The sequence below is a fragment of the Mycteria americana genome, chromosome 6 (genome assembly GCF_035582795.1).
Source record: "Mycteria americana isolate JAX WOST 10 ecotype Jacksonville Zoo and Gardens chromosome 6, USCA_MyAme_1.0, whole genome shotgun sequence".
In the NCBI taxonomy this organism is placed as follows: domain Eukaryota; kingdom Metazoa; phylum Chordata; class Aves; order Ciconiiformes; family Ciconiidae; genus Mycteria; species Mycteria americana.
Window position 1 is genome coordinate 15190705 of NC_134370.1, and position 13971 is coordinate 15204675.

General features: G+C 37.0%; 1 protein-coding gene across 1 annotated transcript in view; it reads left to right on the forward strand.

The window, feature by feature from the left end:
- Positions 1-13543, forward strand: part of PCGF6 (polycomb group ring finger 6) — a 27970-nt gene extending 14427 nt beyond the window's left edge. The window contains exons 9-10 of the mRNA XM_075504626.1: positions 4773-4859; positions 11890-13543. Coding sequence (XP_075360741.1) covers positions 4773-4859; positions 11890-11946 — 144 coding nt within the window. The 3' untranslated portion in view covers positions 11947-13543. The remainder of the gene's footprint in view (positions 1-4772; positions 4860-11889) is intronic.
- The last annotated feature ends 428 nt before the right edge of the window (positions 13544-13971 follow it).

Below are 13971 nucleotides of genomic sequence, written 5' to 3' on the forward strand. Positions count from 1 at the left end.
TTTTTCAGCGAGTATTTTTTTGGTCACTGGAAACCTGTAGTCGATTTTCATGCCACAAATCATGACTGATTTCTCTAAGATATTCAGGCTTATTTTTAAAAGATTAGGGAATTAGGGAAATGAAGCAGGAAGTATTTTTCCTGTCCCGATTGATCATTTCTTTGTCATATGGGGACTTAAGATTAAAGGAGTGTATGTCTGAGCTGTCACCTTCTCATTGTAGTATGCAGAACTGAAGCTGATAGTTTGTTGGTAAACATGCAGAAAGTGAAAGAGATGTCAGATATGTCATTGAAGATTAATAAGCCTAATGAATAATGTCTTACTCAGACTTCCCAGGATGGCTAATAAACCAGAAACTGTAAAAAAAAATTAGGGAGAACCTGAATATAAATTAGCACAGGCAGAAGAATTTAGGGAAATAGGTTGTAAACCATACGTGCAAAGAATATAAATGTAGAGGGTGCTTGGCTGCTTTTTTTACTTTGCTGTACAAATTTGGAAGAGAGTTGAGGACTGCAGAGGTTCATTTCCTGTAGGCTTCCCCAAAGTATGTTAAAGAAGAAATAGATACTAACTTAGGACAACAAGCTTTTCTTTATAATATTACTTCTTTAGTCTTGATTTCTAACTCTCTCCAGTTCTTCATTATCTAAAATAATCAATTTTTATGTCAAATGTCATTAATTTGGTGTGCTCAACTTGGGACTAGAGTCCAAGACCTAGATTCCCTTGGGAAGCTAGGAAATTTCTTTCAGAAACACGTGTTTCAGTCACTGTTGAGCTAAAATGCACTGCATTCGCAGTATTTTTTCCCACATTTATCTACAGAAAACTTACTGCCACAGTGTTTAATTGTGCCTTACCTGAGACTTAAAAAGATTTGACTGTAAGGAGGGAACTCTCCTCAGTATATCCTCCTTTCTCTCCTCAGTATGTCAATTGCATCCTTGGTTTCATTGTTGAAACTTCCAGTAAGGACGCTAGGTGTGGTTATTTTGTGAATGCAGTCCGTTCCTACTGAATATCAGCTTAGTTTGACAGTCTGCAAAAGTATTATTTGAGAATGTTCTACTTGTTCCCTGTCAGATCTGATTCAATGACCAAGTCATAGAAAGTATGTTACCCATTCTCCTGAACTACTAACTGTACTTGGACTTTTTTGACTTAATTTGTTCATGTGGAATATTAGCTAATATTTGCCCTTCTTCATTGATCTGCACAAATGGGTTGGATTGAGGTTAACAAAAATGTGAAATAAGCCATCTGACTCGTGTGACAGTATATAAAAAAGTCTAAAAAGCAGTTTTGAAGTCACTGTCTTTGTTCCTTTTTCCTAGGCTGAGGACTCAAATTATTTTCAGACTTCTGTATTTGAGTTTGCAGATGGATTGTGATTTGAATTTCCTAGTTCGTCTGAAAGGTTAAGGCTTCATGTATTTTTGTCTACCACTTGAGCTGACAGACTGTAGTTTACTCTTTCTGGTGCTTTGTTTTGATGTCTGTGCTTTGGGCAACGATTAATTTTCTGTATGTGTTTGTATTTCTCAGTACAAGGTCTCTCTTGAATATTCTTGCTGGAATTTGTCGGGGGGGGTGTGAAAATAATTTTTGAGCAACTGGAATTGCTAGTAATAGCTAAGTAGGTACCATTTAATTTGAGCTAAGTACAGGCTATGGTGTTTGGAATCCGTTAGGTACTTGGCTTCGACATCTGATGCACATCTGTATAGTTTGTGTTCTGCTGAAGAGTGAGGAGAAAATGGGAAGTTTTCTTTAAAGTGTTATTTCCTTTGAGGTCATCCTGCAGCAGCATTGTACCTTCTTTCCATTCATTCTGTAAGGACAAGAGAGACTGCTGAAAGACTTGTGGCTCGGCTGATCTGAATGCATTAACGTAGCTTATAGAATAGAAATGTTCCATAATCAGATGTGCGTTCCTGAAAGTGTGTGTAAACTGCAGCCTGAGGAAAGATTGGAAGAAAGTCTGTGTTCATACAGGGTAGTTGCTAATGCAGTTTCTTTATGCCAGTCTTAGACCCTGGAATAGAAGTATCTGGTACCTTTGAAAAGTAAATAGCAGCTAGAGTAAATGGAAAGCTTTGCCAGCTTTTTGAATAACTAGCCCAAATACTCACGTCAGTCTCTAAAACTTTGTGTTTTCCTTGTTCTTCCCTGGATAGTATGGGTTGGCATAGAAACTATTGATTGAGGTCTACTGCTTTCTGGGCCAAATTCCCGCTTGGGATGAATCTTATGTGGGATGTCCCTTACATGTAAGTTTTCCATTTTTATCTCTGTCTTCCTTGGTGAGTATTCATTTATAATTGTCTGTTATCGTGGCTTTTAGAGAAATAGCTCTAATAGCAAACATGCCACCTAAAGAAAATAAATGGCATAATGGAAAGGCTACTTTATTTTAACAAGAATTTTAACAGAAGCAACTGAGTATTCAGCAGCTATACCTTCATGTTTCCTTTCAGCAAAAGGTCAAACTATATTTGCTGCTGTCTCACTACCTGTCAGTACTAGCTGGCTTCAATTTTACCAGTCAGTTGAAATTGTAGTAAATTCATAGCACTTGTGTTGCTGGTGCCTCTTTTGTAATGGAATATATAAGATTATATAATTCCTGTATGGCACAAGGATTCCTCTGAGACACATTTTGCAACTGATTTTCACACTGAACTGGGATTTTTTTCATTGTATGCTTTATTCTCTTGTCTTTATAGAATGAATCCTAGTGTAACAATTTGCAGGCAGAAATTCAGGCTTTGGTGCTGGAATGAGGAGATTAGGCATTTGGTATTCAGAGCACTCTAACGTGGTAAATGTGAAAAACTCTTCTCAATTTATTAGAAGACACTGGATCTTTAATGGCTACCATTTGAAACGAGCAGCAGGATCAACAGTGGGATATTTTCAAACAAGCATTCTGATTCTGTTACAGAAGTGTCAGCAGTTGTCACTATGTTTGCATCCTATATTGGGCAAATAGATTAGATTTTCTATTTCTGTACAATATATAAAATGTATATGTATACATGTTTTAGTGGTAGCAGGATTGAGTTTTCTGTGCCTTATGGTATAAAAGTCAGAAAAGTAAGCTTATAAAGCAGAAGTAATTACCCTCATATATCACTGGAAAGCAAAGCAGACATGTCTGTCTTCCTGCAGTAATAACTGTAGAGGCTAGAATGCATGGGAAACAGCAGAAATAACTGTAACCAGCTTTCAAAAAGAAACATATTTCTTTCAGGTTCTGTGTTAAATACATCAAATGTTGATGTTAAATATATACGCGTGTATATATTTGGATCAATATCTGATCAATATTTAATGTTACATCCAGATTAATTTTTACTTGCTGGTTTCCTCCTAGAAGCTAAAAGCAGAAGTAATACTAAGCAGTTTACATCTTCTGCACATTAAGATTCAACTGAACATGAACAGAGTATTCTACATCATTCTCATACTATACAGATGGTGGAGTGAATTAGCCCTTTTTGAGCCTCTAAGGAATAGAATTCCTGTGTTCCTGATTCTCAGAACAATGTGGTCTGCCAGCATGAGGCATAAATCTTTCTAAATCTTTTCATGAAGAACAAGAGAGATACTGGGTCAGCATGCAGAAGAGCATAAATCCAGGGGAATTGAATAGCTGAAGCACAGAGTGCATCCTATAGTGGAAAGTGACCATCTAAGAGAATACGTAATTATATTGCAGTATGCTCCTCGACTACTGCAGTGGCAGAGCTTAGACATTTTCCTTGCAGAAAGCTGTGGGACAGCTCATTGTCAATGCTCTTAACTTTAATTTTGAGGTTTTGTCATTGTAATTCACAGGTGAGAGCCCTCTCATTTCCATATCTAGGAATTGCTCATAAGGAAACTGTAACCAAGCTGCAGTTGAGAGAGAAACAGTGCTGTGTTAGCTGCTCTAATTTGGAATGTTAGAGACTGGGTTTACATTATGCACAGTAAATTCATAGTAACTTTATAAAGAAGCTTATTTTTCATAATAGCAAGGCAAGGAATTCGGAATACTTAATTATGATTTCCTCCCCCCCCCCCCCCCCCCAAATTACTGTTTTTGTGGGCAGTTACTTAATAAAAGTGCCTCCTCCGGAATTGCAGACATTATTGACATAGTTTAGCTGCAGTAGAGGACATTGCTTAGAATTGCTGAGTATGCCCTTCACTTGCATAACAGAAGTATTGATTGCATTTTGAAGGAGGACTGTGTGAAGTAATTGCTGACAGTGGCATACAGTGAGCTGTTCTATTAAAACACTTCTTCTAAACAGTCATATTAAGCAGACTTATTCATGTGTTTTCTCACTGAAGATAAGAATGAGGCTAGCAATGACTCATTTTCTGTCAGTGGCACAAACAACTTGCCCTCTTTTGCAACTGATAAATGACTCTGGATTTTTGTGGGATCGTTTTAATACATGATCTAAATTCGCATTAAATTCATCACAGTTACTACTAAATAGCTTTTTTCAGCAGAGGCACCAAAACTGGGAGTGAAATGATAAACTGTCTTCTCTGTTCCAGAAGTGAACCCTATGTCAGGGCGTGGGGTGGGAGGCATTAGGGCAGTGCAATAGGGCTATGCATGGTAAATACATTGGGACAACAAAGATGAAGATGGCTTTAGTGTCTAACATGATAGAATTGAACTCTTCTAATCAAATTTAAAGGGCTTAGATACAGTTTTGCTAGTCCAAAGGGAGGTTGAACTTGACCGTGTTTGTGTTCTTTCACAGGTAGACATAATATGTGGTGATCACCTGCTAGAACACTACCAGACACTGAGGGAAATTCGTCAAGCCATAGGGGAGAGTGCAGTACAGGTACGTGTGGTAGCTGGGGTTTTGTTCCAGGTTTTCTATTTTAAAATAGAAGTTGTCTTTCTTAAGCTATCAGGTAACACCAAGTTGTCTGAAGAAGTCACTTAGAAAATCTCTCCAACTTATGCAAAATGTTTTTTATGTTGTAAATAGAGTTGAGAAGTATACCATGTGCTAAGAGTGTTCTTGATGGTTTGATGATGTTCTGGGTATGAGGTTTTTGTGGGTGGTTTGTTTTTTTCCTAAAACAAGTTGCTCTCTTATCAGTGATAAATTATACCAACCTTTCTTTCAATTAACATTTCTTGTTTTCCTCCCTGGCAATTGCATCTCTGCAAGAAATCAAAAGACTGAAGCATCCCAAATAAGGCTAGCCTTGTGACTGGGTCAGGGGAATAAACTTGCTCGTAAAAGCACAAACCAAAGATACAGAGTAATGAATGCAATTAATATTGCTTGATGCATATTATACTGGTCCTGGTCACAGCATGAGTGTATAGCCAACTATTTCTTGTTGATAATTTACTGTCTTAAGTGCTGCTGGCTCTGCAAATAAGAAAGCATTTTTTTTATTTCCTTGGGAATCTTTTCAAGCATCTTTATAATGGGAAGGGTTGCGCCATTTTAGAACTGCAGCAAAAACAATTAAGTAGTCTGCCCAGTGCATAGTAAGATACAGATGTAAAATCATGATGTATGGCAAACTGTATATTAATCTAAACTTGGAATTCTGAAAAGTTAATGTTTAATCTAATACAGTGGAAAGAAATAGGATTTAGATTGGTATTTTATTTGGAAAGCAATCTAAGCAGATGGCAAAAAGGCTAAAATAGTAGCAAATTCAGTTATCTCGACTTGTTTGTGCACAAACGTGCGCAATCTTTTACATTTAAATTTCCTGCTGAGCCCTTTCATGCTACAAGAGGGCTTCTGTGTCAGGGGCAAGAAGTGGAAAGTTGATTTCAAGGTATCTTGGACACTGCATCACCTGTACATGATTTGAGTAACTAGGAGGGATCCCACAGTCAGGGCAGACATATGTGGCTCATGCTAGTGTTGGCAGACATTAAAAATCTTTGAGGCTTGTGGTGTGTACCTCAGTTTCTGCAGTCAAAGGGAATAAATGCCATGCTTGATGTCTTAGCTGTTTATATAATAATATAAAGCAAAAATGAATATGTAACCTAACCCACTTTGGGGAGCAGGAGATAGAAACCAGGAGGAAACAGCACTGGTAACAAACTTGCTTCTAACATAATGAGTTCATTGTAAGTAAATGCAGCAATTAACACACAGTGTTGTAAGTGCCCTCTACTAAAAGCTTCAGTAAATAGCAGGGGGATGATTTATTTCTCAGTCCAGGGGTATACTCAAATGTATGTGTTTCTAGACTTCATCTTAGCACAAAAACTTTTCATGTATGAAAAATGCTGTTGGGGAAGCACTTTAAGGAAAACTGCATTGGTTTCATTTCTTGTCAGAAATGGATCTGCCTAGTTGAAGCTTAATGTCTTTCATTTCTTGTCAGAATTGGGTCTGCCTGATTGATGGTTAGTGGCTAAGTACCAGTCAGCAGCTCCACAAAGAGAACAGTTGTCTTGGGATACGTTCTCCAGTGATGTTTCAAGTCTCATTATTACAAAATCAGTATGCTAGTGATGAGTTCTCATAAGCCTGCTCTCTTGGGCAAACAAGCAGAAAAAGATGTTTGCTTTTTGTGAAGTCTTGTGCTTTCATAGTCACTTTTGCCAGGGAATTTGAAAGATCAGGTTCATCCTTAACTTGTCTTCATTTTCTTACAAAGCCTGTTAGGATGCCAGATAGTTACAGTAGGAATAAACCACATAAAATAAACCACACCAAATAATCCACAGTTTCTTCTTTTTTATATTGAAATTTGTGACATTTTCATGTTTTATAGTCTCACATTGTATTATTTTGCAGAAATCAAGAGGATGCATTTCTAGGATTAAAAAAAAAAACTTGGAAAATGTTTTTAGATAATTATCCAGAAAAAAAAAGATGAATTGGTCAAGTCTAAAAGTGGTAAGGGTTTTTTCTTTTTCACCAAGACCTGAAATTCAATGAGGGGCATAATTGTCCTGGCCCAGTGAGACTACAACTACAGAGGAACATTTGATGGATTTTTCATTAAGCTCCAGGGGCATCTTGTGCCATCATAACCTTTACAGCCTTTCCAAAGCAGTGTTGGAGCTTGGAATGCCCCTAACAGCTCTCACTAGGATGTTGAAACACTCTTCAAAACTGCCATTGTCACTTACCAGTTTCTGAGGTTCATTGTAGCTGCTTCATGCTAAGAAAATAGCTTCAGTAGCTACTTATGCAGTACAAAGTCATTTAAAGGAATAAACATTGGGTTTTTTTTTATTTAGATGAGTACAGTCACTGTTAGAGGAGAAAAAATAACTGCTCTTCTGAATCACATTTTTCACTTGCAAGTTTGTTCATGTCAGCAGTTACTCTTTTTGCTGAGAAAAGTGATTTAAAAAATGCAGATAAGTTTCTCTTCCAAGGCATTAATTTTAACATGCATTCTTTGACAGCATTTACATTGGAAGTTTCTTCCAATGCAATGCAGCATAACATATGTTGTGTGTGATTTATTTTTCTGGGCCATAATCACTGTAATTTTTTAGGGACTTTTACTCCTCCTAAATGGTTCTTAAATGCTCAGGATTGTTTTGTGAAGATTTTGGGTGCTGGGGTTTTTTTCCTATTGAGTAACAATGTGTAGTGATGCCATAGAGCCTCAGTAAATTAAAGTCACCTACAGGTGCAAGCTAGCAGGGTTTTAGCTGTTCTGAGTAACTGTGTGCCTTTCCAACAAGTGTGGGAAGATCAAGTGTGATCTTATGGTAAAAGAAATAGTCTTGATACTGGCCCCATAGTAACCTGCTTGGGTTGTTTTAATTGGAGTAAATAGGCAACTAATTTTAGTAGCTGAATATAAACAATTAACATGTTTCTGAGTAGTTGATAGAAGGCTAAAAAAAAAATCAGGAATAAATCTTGTTTAATCTGTAGATCTCAAGATATTTTAACATTTCTGAAATTGGCTGGTTGGTTGAATCTTTCTAATTCACTGGAAATAGGATTTCTAACTGTGTTTAGGGCAAAAACATAAAAAAATTTGCTGCACAGAATTTATATAAAAAGAAGCAACTTTGCTGAATTTTTAAAACAGTGTAAAACTTGTGGAATTTACTGCAAGGAGAGATCAAAGGCAGTGATAGAAATTTTTAAAAGGCTCAATTTTGTTACCAGGCATTGCGATCTGCCTGTAATTAAGAGTTTGATCAAGTAGCTGTGGAAGGAAGCTTGTTATTAACTATATGGGAATATAATTTCTTCCCTGTATTACCTTCCTCCCCTCTGCTGCACAAATGCAACACGATCCAAGCTGCTAGTTATTTTCACTTGTCTGAAACTGGCCTCCTCAGAGCTCTGCATCACTGATGGATATAATGAGCTCACACATGAGAGAAGCTAAAAAGAGTCGCTTCCGTTACGTCCCTGGCCCTTGGCACAGAGGCCTTGCAGATTATAATGCTCTCTTTGTAATTCTCACCTTTTTGTAACCCAATGCCATTTTATTTTTTTGGTCTCTCCTGAGCTGGGCAGTAAGAGCTGTGGTCTAATTTAATTACTGTGACCCTCTAGCACACATCTGCTATGGAAGTGGTTTACTCTTTGCTGTGGGGATATTGAATTTGTAAAGTGGGGCACTTTGCTGCTCTTGTAACATAAAAAGGTGTATATACTATGATGTTTCTGTTTGTCAGTTCCACTCCAAAGTTTATAGTTGGGTGTAACAGGTGGGATCCTTTCCATTTTTTTAGGTCAGGTTCACAAATGTGTGGCAAAGAACAGTGGAGAGTTTTGCTGTAAGAAGGGATCGTATTTCATTTTGCTTTTCTTTTGGGCATGTCTGAGTTAGCCTGATTTGAGATTGTAATAAGCAGTGAGATCTCATTCTCTGTTTAGATTTCCTTTTAAGAACAGTATCTAGAGAAAGGAGCTGAAAATATATAGAAATGTATAATACTTTAAAAGTTAATAATTACAGAGTAAGCAGTGCCAGTGCTGGGTTAACTCTGAGCTTCTCTTTGTACAGAAAAAATTGCAGTGGGTTTGGCCTTTGGTTTAACAGGGGTATTTCCTCTGTAGATAGATAATTCCTTTAAATGTCCTACTGCCAAATGTACCATTTGAAAACTCATTCATAAAAGAATACATTGTAGCATTTTCTTCTTGTATAAATATTTCTTTCCTTTAAGAAATTCTGATGTAGAGGAAAAACTGGTTTTGACCACAGTTCTCCAAAAAAGGAAGCTTAAATATGTCTTATTTTCTCTATTGAAGTAGCTAACAGGCACAAGGAGTAAGTATATCTTTGTGAAGGTGTAAGTAACTTCATAGTAGCTGTTCTACCTAACAAGAAGTGAGAACAATCAGGATCCTATCTTCGTATTGCAACGCAGTCATACTGCTTTATGCTAGGCACTAACTGAGTTAAAGCTCCTGTCTCCTCCTGTATCCTTTTAGGAGTTAGCAATGGATTTGTGGTTGTTAAGAGGATGAGAAGATGAAGGAAAGTTAGTGAGCTTACACTAATAACACAGGAATAAAATAGGTTTTTTTCATTGCGGTCCATTGAAGTTAAGGTTGGTTGGCATCTACCCTACACTAGGCCCTCATTTGTCATCATAAGCATCCTTTAAATGAAAGTGAAGCTGCATGAGACTCACGGAGCACTTTTGCTGTTGTTCTGAAGCTGTTTGTATCGCCCGTAGCTGTAGAGTTAGGGAACATGCATATTTGCTGTAGCCTGAAAATAGTCTCTTCTATAGGTGTTTTAATGTGTTGTCCTTTTTTTCCAGTATGACCCTTCTGGTTGGTTTTGATGGTTCTTATAAAAGAATACTTTGATCCACTTTTCTCAGTGCCTGCATTTTAATCCCTTTTTTCAGATCTTCAGTCTTGATCTTATGACTGTTATCACCATGTCCAGTGATGCAAAGCCTTTGGATTTGATTTCCCTTAGATTTGACTTGCGGATGCCAGAAGTTTGTAGATTCAAAAGCAGCAGACCAAGTTTATAGAAGAAAAGTCATCAGAAGACACTTGATACAAAGCTACTTTGACTTAGGGCTCAGGAACTTCCTGAGATAGGCTTTTGAAATTGGAAAATTATATAGGGAGGTAGCATACTTGCCCTCTTCATGTATTTTTATCTAGGCTTTCACCATGGGGCTAGGCAGCCCTTTGGTCTGCCCTGGTATGGCCATTCTTAGAACCTTACATTTTTAAGTGTGGGGTTTTTTTTAATTGGTTCCTTTTTTTTTGGTGCCCTCTTTTCCTGACTTAGAATATTAATCTCCTCTTTAAGTAAATTACAAAATCTGTAGCTAGAAGCAGAGTTTCAGGTCTTACTAAATGAGCATGTTGGCAAAATTGATCAAAGTATTGCTGTTGCAGATCTGTTCTCCTTCATTATGAATCTGTTTTCTTCCACCATCACATTTGAAAACTCCAGTAGCTCTTCCACTTTCTTCTTCCCTTGAAAATAACATACTGCACTTCCCCCCCGAACAGTGGCTTTGTTTCCAGTGGCACCATTTAGCTGCCAGACAAAGTTAAAGAAACTAATGGTAGAAGAGAGAGTAAAATAATTATACACAGCAGCAATTAGGGTGGTTTTCTGCTGAAAGAGCTTTATGGCACTAAGGGCAAAACAAGGCTATTTTTCTAATAAGAGGTCATCTTCCAGACAGAACTTAGAGGTGTTGATAGGCACTGTCTGAAAAGAATTCCCAAGGGAAGAAAAAGAGCATGTCATGGAGGCGTGGAAAAGCACATTCTGTCCTCTTGAGTCTTTTTTAGATCAATTTATAATCTTCAATTTCCTCCAATGCAAAATGGCTCAGAGATTATTTTTAAGAGTAGTTGAGGCTACACCAACCAATCAGAAGCATTTTTACATCGATAACAAATTATTGTTTTAAAAAATATATATATTATTCCAAAACACTGTGTTTAGACTAATATAGTACTTTCTACTGTTATTGTATTATACTACAGAACCTGTAAAGTGGTGACAGTCTTGTTACTTTTTTTTTGTAAATAACTTTTTAATTAAAAAGATATATATCTTTTTTTTAATGTGCTGGAAATACCCCCTTACGCAGAACTGTGTAACTTCTCTGGAACATATGCTATCTTAGGTCCTGTATGTTAATAGACAAAAACGTCAGAAGCAAAATATGGTAAAGTTTTAACATGTCAGTTGTGATTAATGCAGTTCTCTCTGCAAAAGAAAACTTTTATTAAAGCCTGGCCATGTAAATAGGTCTAATGCAACAAGTCAGATTCCCAGTGGATCAGTGGTGGAAGCAGACCAAGTGCTAGACCTTTCACCAGCTGTGTGTGAATTAAGTGACATAAGTAAGACTAATGAGTCAGGAAGTATCCTGTTTCACAGGTGAAAGGTATTTTTTATTATGTGGAGCAGTCTCAGACGAAGAGAAATATGACTTAATAAGCTAATACTTTTTTTTTTTTTAATCCCTTGTATTCATTACTTAATAAATGTGTAGTAGTAGTCTGGGCTTTTCCAGTACAGCTTTTGGCAGCACCTTCTAGAACTACTTAATTGATTACTGTTTTTTTTCTGCCCCACAGTATCATGTGGAAAGCAGCATGAGTTGTAAATGAGAGCCTATTGTATGAAGATGAGATAATTCCATTATAACTTTAAAATAAAAGCAAAGTACCAGCTTTTATCTTTTTTTTAACACCCTTCTCCACCTCAAAGAGGAGAGGGGAATATAATTATTTGCCTTGATATTTCAAAACTTGTATTTGCCATACAAAAGTGATATGGTATAAAATGGTGAGTAAGATTGAAGCTGATGTTCTGCCACACAGTGACTGGCATACCAGGCGGTGATGGAAATGCGTCATGGTGAAGGTGAAGTGGTATGATGATGCAGTTCCTTTCTCTTCTCTCTAGGATGGCTTACTTGTACTGCACTATGGCCTGGTAGTATCTCCGCTAACTGTAACTTGAAGATTGCTAGAATATTAGAAGGCAGAAGAATCAGAGTCATCAAGCTTCTTCACTGCTGTTTTTCACCAAAGAAGGCCATCATATTTCCTGTGACAGGAAGCAAGTAAAAGGAACCACCACTAACTGCTGTATGCTTGTAATTTAACGTCTGACTTTACCACTGTAAAAAATTACAGTTTCTGTAAGTACAGCTATAGATGTTGCTATGCTTTGTGTTACAAATTACTGTCTTCAAATTTCACTCAGCTCAGGGAATTTAAATGCTCAGAGTAGCTGCATTTTTTTACTTTCTAAACCCACAATATCTCACGGGGTGAACAGCCTTTTTTTCCTCTAAGCTATGCGATATTGCTTACTTTCTAAGTGTCTAGCTAGAACAGTGCTCTCAGGGATGATCTTCAGTGGGCAGTATAATTTATTCTGGGGAGGAGACAGTCATTTGCCTAAAAAAAAATGTACTGTGATCATCTGTCTTTGGATGTGATTTGGGGAGAGGAAGGGAACTTTAGAAATGCAGACCAAAATGGGTAGAAAATGATGCATCATAAGCATTGTTTTTTGAGAAGTAGCATTAAATTTAGTTGTTTTTCTTGAAGAAAGACAATTTTGTTTGCACTGGAAATATATTTGCTGGTAGTTTGGCTTATACCAAATGGTGGATCATGCATCTCTAGTCTTAATAGAGATGAGCTGGCTGTAAGCTGGTTAAACTATGCATGAAAAAAAAAAAGTAGCACCTCTTTCTACCTGCTTGCTGTATGTAAAATAATCACTGTCAGCCTGATTCTGCTGTCATGTAAAATCTGTCACCTGACTTGACTGGCAGGAGCATAAATCCTTTCACTTTAGTACGTATCTTTCTAGCAGCAGTGAAAATGGTAGCTTTTTCCACTCTTTCTAACACGTATTAGTGCATTGTAGTGGAGACCAGGGTTGAGTAATGTATTACTTGCCCGTTACTACCACGTTCACAGAGGACATTAGGTAACTTTAATTTTAACATATTAAAATACTAGGTTTTGTGACAACTGTAGTACTTCAAATTCTGTTCGGTTTAAGATTTCCATGGTTTCTTGCGCGGCATTAAGGACCAGAGCTTTGTGTGTTATGGTCTTGCTGCATAGTAGGTCATCAATGTGGGGATTCATGAAAGCTACTGTTATGCACCAGGCTCCCTCCCTTCCCTACAGTCAGTGTAGGGAAAGGGAGGCGATTCCTTTGTAAGGCGTTTCAGAGCACCTAAGTTAGCTCAAATGCACTTGCTCGCTGTCAACGTAAGAGGACTGGCATCCTTTGTCTAAAGAAAGCTTTCATGAATCCTTCCTCAGGTCTTCACAATAAATGTTCAGTTTTGTCTGTGAAGATGACACTATAAGAAAAAAAAAGTCTTTTTTTGAAGTAATTCTTGTGATGCTTCTAAAAAAATGTAACAAAAACATTTCTAGCTACAAATTCCTATTTTACCTTTAAAGTTTGTATAAAAGTAGTGTTTAAAAAGCAGCAGAAAATGAGATTATTTTGTAAACACTTTGTGAGTTGTGTTGATAAGAGATTATATATTGTAACAGTAAAATAAACTTTATTTTAGCCAATTTAAAATTGAGCTCTCATATTTCCATACCATGCTCCCTATGTCAGCCTCAAAATTATAGCAGTTGATATTGAAACTCCTGGATGTGCTCTGGGGTTACTAGAATGACAAATTTCAATTAGGAGGTTGAATGGTGAAAGGTAGTTTAATACCAGAATCTCCGCTGGAGCTAACTGTGGTATCATTAGCTGGAGTAACATGGAATTTCTGGGACTCTCATTTTAATGAGGATTTCGGTGAGAAACAGCTCAGTAAAGATGTCAAGATGATTTTTCAACACAGACACAGGAAAAATAATCCTATGTAGTTATAGAATCTGTTTTTTCCTCAGTAAGTGCATCTTTTTGTCAAAGCCACCTCTAGATTATTTTCATTCATGTTTATGGCTGTTTTTATCAAGTCCCCTGTGAAACAACTTTCTCTGTCACTCTGAT